Here is an 8,677-nt window from a genome sequence, read left to right on the forward strand (position 1 = left end):
GGTGCTTTTAGCTTTGTGCAATGAACATAGCAGTGTTCTGTGTAATAATTAGTTTTGGCTAATCATCACATAAATTCTTACAATGTAACGACACTATTTTATAATAATAGCAAATATATATATATAATAAAAATATAAAATAGAGTTAGAAATAGAATAAAAAATCTCAGTGTTCTGTGCAATTATGAGTTTTGATAAGACTAAGCACAATCATCACAATGAAATTTAGAACAGCAACAATATATACTTTGTTTTGCTTCCGTCTTAACGTGCAGTGTCGGTAAAGAACTTTACGCAATGATTGACAGTACGACGAGTCAATGACCAGGGGTGAGGGCACACGGTGTGGCCAATCAGATTGCAGGAGAGGGGACCTGCAATCATAACCATTACATATTTTTTGTTCTTTCAATTCTATTGTTTTGTCGGTATGTGAGCTACCTTCCGTTCACTCTGAGGTGAATTTTGATCCCTATGTCTGTGTGCATGAGGATATATATGTGTGTTTGTATATGTGCGTATAATTGTAAAGGATATACTGTGTATTGGAGGTAATGCCGAAAATGACAAATAAAAATAAACAAACCAGTATAACAAGAAAACACGTTCGCTATTAGTTCATATTGCAGCAGTGTTTCAATATTCAACATGTACACACGGGCGTCCGCTTGTATGTCTATTTACACGAATGCCAACTTTTCTGTATAAGATATACATTAAATACACGTTGAAATGCAATAATCTTTAATCAAAAGTGAGTGTACATCATCGAGACAGGTAAAAGAGACTTCTGTTTGCCTATATTAGGTGAACGATATTCCTTAAACAGCCACTTTAGCCGAAGAAGAGCCAGCCAAAAGTGATGGTGGAGCCAGTGGGGAGCGTGAGCGTGGTGGTGAAGCACCTGGGAATGAAACACAGCAGGATGCAGCGGGTGAAGGTGACGCTCACTTGACGACGGTCTTGAACACTGTCATTCTGTTCTTCACTGACCAGTTTGTAAACGGGAAGATCGCCACAGAAGTTGGCAAGATCCGAGCCGATCTCCTCATCAGGATTGTCGAGGGAAACAGCGGAAACTCTGACGTCAGACTCAACCCTCATGCCATCATCCTGATGGCCTTTGATGAAGGCTACTTGTTGCTCGAAAGATTTAACCAGTCGCCTCACGTAACACGCCTCCTGGGACACAACTCGAGATGCTGCTAGACCCTGCGAAGTTCATAAACTGATTATATCTCCGGGTCATTAAATACTGAATTCATAAATACTGAAGAATTTCCCATGCATTATCAGTTCAACAAAACAATAACGTAAAGTTTATCATGGTATCCAGTGATGACCTTACAAGTATTACTTACTACACTATAATCCTCCAGAGTTTCCACGTCATCGAAGTCGTCGGATTCAGGCATGTGGAAGTGAATTTTCATGGCAAGGCGGTCTACATCCACTTTCATGCAGCTGTTTTCAGCGGCGCTGTTTCCCTTGTAACATATTTGGTAATCCTGCCAAGAAAAACGGTCATGTTTTGTAATATTAAGTATGTTTCACATGAGAGAGAAACTGAAATGTTGTATATGTGACATAAAAGGTAATATATATATATATATATATATATATATATATATATATATATATATATATATATATATATATATATATATATATATATATATATATATATATTAACTTGCATATCAACAGTGTTTTCATACCTGAACCTCAGCCAGGGAGAAGCCTAAGAGGCAGGAGAGCATCAGCCAAGTGAACATGGTGTGATCTAGAAGGAAATATAACTAATTAAGTGGTATGAAATTGACAGATCTTGAAATACATCCATTTCATAAACCCTGAACCTATACAGTAAACATAGTGCGAAACAGCTTGCTTTAGGGTTTCCACGAAGTAATGAGATAAAATAACGAAGGGGATTATTATAGGTACGGAAAGAAGAAAATACAATAATCCATTATAAGGGCACATTTCTACTACACAAAAATGTTTTGCAAGAATTATAAAATAGCACATTAAACGGATTATTATACAAGTAAGAGGTATGAGAATCGTTACTCACCAAGGATAGCTACCACTGGTGATGTGAAATCGTCCGCGAAGTTTATATATCCCTCAGAATGCCGTACGACCTTTGGAAATGAAAAACTCTTGCTCCTACTAAAGCACCACCTGTGAAAACATTTTTTTTTTTTTTTTTTTTTTTTTTTACACTCTTTTCCATTCAAAATTTGTCTGTCGGCATAAAATCTTCAATCTCAGCTGATGATATACTTATTTTGACTAAAAGAGATTTCGCTTTAAATGAAATTTGAATCTGTTAATTTCATCTGATTTGATCATATGTAAATTGAAGAGGGAAGGAAATAGACGGACGTGTCAGCATTCAGTTAATATTTAGAGCATTAACTTTTTTCTGCATTGATTTCAATTCCATGCAAGTTTTCTGAGTATCCTCCTGTACGAATATGTGTGTAGTACTACTTATATATATAAACATATTTGTATATATATATATATATATGTGTGTGTGTGTATGAATATATATTTATATGTATATATATATATATATATATATATATATATATATTGTATGTTGTATATTGTATATATATTGCATATATATTGTATATATATATATATACAATATATATATATATATTATAGATATATATGCATATATATGATATGCATATCTATTCATATACGTATCTCTCTCTCTCCCTCCCTCTCAATATGTATATAAATGTATAGGAACATATGCATAATATACGCGTATTCTAATGCATACTTACACTTACATACATGTGTATGTATATATGTATGTGTATGTGTGCATATGTGTGTGTCTTGGGGGGGGGGGGGTGCGTGTGTTTGTGTGTCCATATGTACGAAATGCATGTATTCTGCATGTATTCAAATCGTCCTATCTCGACTAGTGGTGATTCGGACAGAGTGGGATGGTTCTGAGTTACATTGAAATGTATGTTTTACATGAAATTATGTATGTTATAAACATTGGTGCAAAGAAATGAAGTATCCTAATGTATTACTGTAAACAATATATTCAGTAGGTCAAGTTAGTCTGCAGTACGATAAGGAAAGAAATATTGACCGCTTGCTATCTGAAACAACAGAGCGCTGTTTTTGTCGTGACATGTGTGACTGTATGCATGCTTACGCACGCGTGTGTGTGTTGTGAAAAAGACGGAAAGAGAGGAGGGAGGGAAGGAGGAAAAGAGAAAAGGAGACGGAGAGTGGGGTGGGGGAAGAGAGAAAGGGAAGGAGAAAAAGATATGGAAAGGTGAGGGGGAAAGTGTCAGATAGATCGAGAGAAATAAATGGTAAAGGAGTAAGAGAGGGGAGGATGTAAGAAAATGAAAGGGTGGGAAGGAGTGAGAGAAAGAAGATAGAGATGGGAAAAGAAATCGTGAAACAAGAAAAAAAAAACTTAGTTACTAGGTACGTGTTTTAATCCATAATGAAGAGGATTAATTAAATCATAAATTATTATGTCATACGATTATGATTTTTTTGATACTGACGAATCAACCTTCTTTTCAAACTTCGTCCCTTATGTAGAACAAAAATTATTGGCGTTTTTCAAGTCTCGCGCGAGAGGTTTAGATAATTGGTTTTGTCGTTTTGGAAATACCAAATACCAAATCGGTATGATAATGTTGACTTCGCTACCTGCCATACTAGTAAATCTAAAATATGACAATCGGTTGCTGGAAAAATACATAAACTCGCCTTCATCAAAAATCCCAGTAGGTGCCTCATTCCGACCATCCCACTTTCAAAACGTATGTATGTATGTATACACACATATATGTAAGTACATATATGCATATATATACATACATATATCTTTATGTACACACATACATACATGAATATATTTATACATACATATAGATATGTATATCCACATGTGTATATACATACATATGTGTGTGCGTGTGTACAATATAAATATATACATACACTGATTTGAACATATGTGTATATACACATATATTCCATTTATTTTTATCTATATAGACATACATATAAATTGGCCGTAGTCCGCTTTAATTAATGTACATTCGTATTACGTCATTCGCGATGCATTCATAGATGTAGATATTGAAAAAGCCTTTCATGAAATTTCTATTTCATTTTCACACTAGGTTTTCTTCTAAATAGAATTTAGCCTTGCTGATGCCATTTCAGAAGCTGCATTGTCAGCAAATATCAGATATATATTGGATGGTAAGAGAGCTCACGGGACAGTCGACGGTACCATCAGGTGAGCCCCTTGGTGCACTGCGAGTGGATACACACGTTTTTATACTTTGGCTTCTAAACAAATGAATTAATAGATGTACAAATGAATATTTGTACATGCGTACATATACATCCCGAACGTCCTTGATAACAACTGTACTGTTATTTTTTTTATATACATCTTTTATTGAAATCCTATTTGTGCAGACGTAAAAATGTTGAGGATCGTAAGCCTGGCAGTGACTTTGGCCGTGTGCGTGGCACGACCCAACCAATGGGACGACCAGCTTGGGCTCTTCCCTGCCGACGGCGGAGACTCTCAGCCCATCTTGCCTCGCGCCGTCGCCAACCCTACCACGCCCAACCAGATACTCGACGCAGTGCTCGAAGGAGCTATCGCATACATGGAGTAATGTTTTATTTGTAGTGATCTTTTGGTGTTAGATTTGTTTCAATGTTATCATTCCTTATCATTTTGTATATTGATTTCATGGGTCTTCTTCTTAATTGTTGTCCTTTAACAGAGCACTAGGATGGTGTGGATCCAAAAACGTACAGAACGGAGAGTCAAACCTGCCCTTCCAAGTCAACTCTGACGGAAGCAGCTCCGAGAACTTCAGCATCACTAAGGCCAACGTGACTGGACTCTGCTCCCTGCGCCGCTCCAAATCCGCTTCCTTCAACGCCGACCAGGTATGAATGTCAAATGAAAAGAAAAATGTATGATATGAGTTAAAGGCATTAACTTTTTTAACTCATCAACTTCAGTATCTGAGAGGAAATTCATGATAAGAATATTCTATTTCTTAAAGCTAAGTGTATATTATCTGATTATTAGTGGCCTATATTATGTATTTTTACAGAGTGTGCTCTCCGGTTCGGTTGTCGTGGAAAACGCTCGTGCCAACGCCGACTACACGGTAACCTTTGCCGGTGTTGGAGAAGCTCCAGCCCAGACTGTTTCTGGTCAGGTTGTAGAGCGTGTGGACAAGCTGTTCGCAGATATCCAGATCAACTTGGACAACCTTGTGCCTCAGAACATCGCCAGCTACACCGCAAGATCGGGTCACGACCTGCTTGAAAGTGCAAGCAACTTGGACGGCAACAATATGAAGGACGTTCACAGCGCCGGCTTCAGGAAAGCTTTGCGAGAGATCCTGGAGAAAACCATGGCTTCCAACGTGAAGGTGCAGATTAACAAGTCCATCCAGGATATGAAGAATGCTTAATCTTTTTTTAGGTGATGAAATTATTGTGAGATTACGGAGACAAATATAACCTAGCAATCACAAACTTTGTATTCTTTGGTCAGTACTATCGATCGGCATGTGTGTTTTTGTATGTGTGAATGTAAGTATACTTATACATTTACAGAAATACATCCACATGTAAATACATTCATTTGTCGTTATTAGAGTTGCAATCTGAATGCACAAATGAATAATCACAGCTAGACATTAAAACCTCCGAGGCAAAGGAACAGCATCGCACAGGGAGACGAATCGCCTGCGCATGACAGAAACCATGGACTCCGAAACCACCTTAGAAGGAAGACAAATGAACATTTTCACCATCTAGAGATTCAGCATAAATAGATGCCTAAAAAAGAGAGATGATTGCTTGGCCAGGAGAACACAATGCCGCCTTCATTTTTTCCCCCCTTAGTACTGGACCTTGTAACATACATGAGTGTCTTGCGATCTGATACGAAGAATTACATTGACTTGTATTTATGTACACTACCACTCTCCAGGCAAAACCTATTTTACATTATCATTTTGAGTTTGTTTTTGGTAAATGGAAGAGCAAGAGAAAGAGGACCCAGAATTACAAGGAACATCACCTTCAGCAGTAATAGCCCAAACATGTTCTACCCTGGTCATAGATTAACTGATTTAAAATGCGAGCTGATGCTTGATTCTCCATGTTCAAGTGTGCAAAGTAATTTCTAACAGTACACTGGAACAGAGGTATGCTTTACGTACCTACATTAACGAACAAAACTTTGGACAGTTACCCTTATTCACATACACCCGCACACATACGAGCATATATGCACGCCCACTTACACCCACGTGCACACAAACATGCACACGCGCGGATACACGGGCACACACGTGTATACACCAATTGATCACTCATGCACACATATCCATAACACGCACACATACACACATGCAAATACACGCATGTACACACATCCGAACACAAAGTAAACACTCGTATGCTTTCACTCACGCGAACTCACGCGAACAATCCCTTATATAGTTACCCTCATTCAACGCACACATACATGCACATGCATACATAAATGTCCGCATACACATATAAACACACGCACATACAAGATGAGCACATACACACATGTAATCATAACACGTACCCATGCACACTCACGCACATACTCGCATTCACACACATCCGAACATAAATACACATATACTAATATACATATATACATATATATGCATGCATATGAACTGTTGCCGATGCTTCAAAGACATAGCAAAATGTGTTCTTTCTACATTTATACTGATGGTATTGTACATGAAAAGCCAGTCGTACCAAATGAGACTTAAAGCTTCCCTTTCTGGTCAGCTGCCTTGACCTTTGTCGGATCGCAACCCTACCAAAGGTGCGGACAATTATCAGGCCACAAGGAGACAAGTGAAACAAGGCTGAATGGTCCATAGAATTCCGTGGCTTAATTCTACTGGAGGCTGACATCTACAACTTAGTGGACCACGACACATACATATGTACATACATAAATACATTCATACAGATACACACACTATAGATATGCACACATTCATATAGAATGTATAAAGATCCACAAACAAACACATATATGTGTGCGCATCATATTTCGTAACGTGTTGGCGACGTTATGATAAATGGAATAATAAAAATTAATAAATCAGATATTTTCGTGATATACGTTAAATAAACCATTTGTACACATTGTCTGTGGATGATGGAAGAGAAAATATATATATATATATATATATATATATATATATATATATATATATATATATATATATATATATATATATATACACGTGTGTACATACACATATATACATTTATATACAAATGTAGTGCGTGTGTGTGGATCTTACAATGAGATGAGGTCGAGCCGGAGAAAAGGTTTTATCTGACCTCATTATTTGTCTAAAGAAAGCTGGATGTTGTAAAATATTGAACACTAAGATATTGAGCATTCGGAAGGTTTTGACAATGGATAACCACTCTAACCCAAAGACAAACCCACACTTTCTTGAGAGCTTTTAAGGGAATCCAGTTATTTAATATTATTATTATTATTATCATTATTTTTTTTCTTGAATTGTTTTTGGCTCAAACAGGACCCACCTGTCCAGGTCCTTAGTCCCTCTATCCGCTTCACGGGCATCATCACTCGAATAATGCATTTCCGAGAGGCCCCTTGCCATTGACACCCTTACAAGTACCGTGTGTGTGTGTGTGTGTGTGTGTGTGTGTGTGTGTGTGTGTGTGTGTGTGTGTGTGTGTGTGTGTGTGTGTGTGTGTGTGTGTGTGTGTGTGTGTGTATGTGTGTGCCCCGCACACACACGCACAAAACCTTCCGAATGCTAAATATAGAAAACAGAGTCTAAATAATGTTTTCACAGGCGGTGCCTTAGTAGGAACAAGAGTTCTTCATTTCCAAAGGTCGTACGGCATTTTAAGGGATATATAAACTTCGCGGACGATTTCACATCACCAGTGGTAGCTATCCTTGGTGAGTAACGATTCTCATACCTCTTACCTGTCTCATAATCCGTCCAATAGGCTAAAGTATAATTCTTGCAACACAATTTTATGTAGCATACATGCGTAGTCTTATGATTTTTTTTTTTTCATCCCGTACCTGTAATGAACCCCTTCGTTATTTTATCTCTTCATTTCATCCTGGAAATTCCTAAGCGGGATGTTTCTCACTATGATTACTGTATAGGTTCAGGGTATAGGAAATGGATGTATTTCAAGATCTGTCACTTTTATACCACTTAATTAATTATATTTCCTTCTAGATCACACCATGTTCACTTGGCTGATGCTCTCCTGCCTCTTAGGCTTCTCCCTGGCTGAGGTTCAGGTATGAACACGCTCTTGATGTGTATGTTTAAGCAAGAAATTATTACCTTTTCTGTCACATATACAACAGTTCAGTTTATCTCTCATGTGAAGCATACTTAATATTACAAAAGATGACCGTTTTTCTTGGTAGGATTACCAAATATGTTACAAGGGAAACAGCGCCGCTGAAAACAGCTGCATGAAAGTGGATGTAGACCGCCTTGCCATGAAAATTCACTTCCACATGCCTGAATCCGACGACTTCGATGACGTGGAAACTCTGGAGGAT

The 8,677-nt window shown here is 37.6% G+C and overlaps 3 protein-coding genes across 3 annotated transcripts in view; 2 read left to right on the forward strand and 1 right to left on the reverse strand.

Annotated features, from left to right (window-relative positions):
- Nucleotides 1-727: 727 nt before the first annotated feature.
- Nucleotides 728-3,798, reverse strand: LOC113800861 (uncharacterized). The gene is made up of 5 exons (XM_027351665.2): nt 3,769-3,798; nt 2,078-2,147; nt 1,719-1,783; nt 1,362-1,508; nt 728-1,212 (listed from the first exon to the last, which is right to left on the reverse strand). The coding sequence occupies exons 1-5, from the start codon at nt 3,796-3,798 to the stop codon at nt 835-837; spliced, it is 690 nt and encodes a 229-aa protein (XP_027207466.2). The 3' UTR covers nt 728-834.
- A 476-nt stretch (nt 3,799-4,274) lies between these two features.
- LOC113813849 (uncharacterized) lies at nt 4,275-5,580 on the forward strand. Its single transcript, XM_070145015.1, has 4 exons — nt 4,275-4,306; nt 4,492-4,693; nt 4,809-4,977; nt 5,148-5,580. The coding sequence occupies exons 2-4, from the start codon at nt 4,500-4,502 to the stop codon at nt 5,511-5,513; spliced, it is 729 nt and encodes a 242-aa protein (XP_070001116.1). The 5' UTR covers nt 4,275-4,306; nt 4,492-4,499; the 3' UTR covers nt 5,514-5,580.
- A 341-nt stretch (nt 5,581-5,921) lies between these two features.
- LOC113800532 (uncharacterized) overlaps nt 5,922-8,677 on the forward strand; it is a 3,395-nt gene continuing 639 nt past the window's right edge. Inside the window, exons 1-5 of the mRNA XM_070145260.1 lie at nt 5,922-6,010; nt 6,240-6,254; nt 7,941-8,050; nt 8,343-8,407; nt 8,540-8,677. The exon at nt 8,540-8,677 is cut by the window's right edge and continues 9 nt beyond it. Coding sequence (XP_070001361.1) covers nt 5,922-6,010; nt 6,240-6,254; nt 7,941-8,050; nt 8,343-8,407; nt 8,540-8,677 — 417 coding nt within the window. The remainder of the gene's footprint in view (nt 6,011-6,239; nt 6,255-7,940; nt 8,051-8,342; nt 8,408-8,539) is intronic.

Source organism: Penaeus vannamei, chromosome 33 (assembly GCF_042767895.1).
Source record: "Penaeus vannamei isolate JL-2024 chromosome 33, ASM4276789v1, whole genome shotgun sequence".
Lineage (NCBI taxonomy): Eukaryota > Metazoa > Arthropoda > Malacostraca > Decapoda > Penaeidae > Penaeus > Penaeus vannamei.

What these genes read in the sequence shown, in the direction of transcription:
- LOC113800861 (XM_027351665.2), bottom strand. Translation starts at nt 3,798, where the DNA reads ATGAGGCACCTACTGGGATTTTTGATGAAG. An exon ending in ACCAGTGGTAGCTATCCTTG is followed by an intron (nt 1,784 to 2,077) that starts GTGAGTAACGAT and finishes ATTTCCTTCTAG; the next exon opens with ATCACACCATGTTCACTTGG. An exon ending in CTCTGGAGGATTATAGTGTA is followed by an intron (nt 1,213 to 1,361) that starts GTAAGTAATACT and finishes TGAACTTCGCAG; the next exon opens with GGTCTAGCAGCATCTCGAGT.
- LOC113813849 (XM_070145015.1), top strand. Translation starts at nt 4,500, where the DNA reads ATGTTGAGGATCGTAAGCCTGGCAGTGACTTTGGCCGTGTGCGTGGCA. An exon ending in GGAGCTATCGCATACATGGA is followed by an intron (nt 4,694 to 4,808) that starts GTAATGTTTTAT and finishes GTCCTTTAACAG; the next exon opens with AGCACTAGGATGGTGTGGAT. An exon ending in CTTCCTTCAACGCCGACCAG is followed by an intron (nt 4,978 to 5,147) that starts GTATGAATGTCA and finishes GTATTTTTACAG; the next exon opens with AGTGTGCTCTCCGGTTCGGT.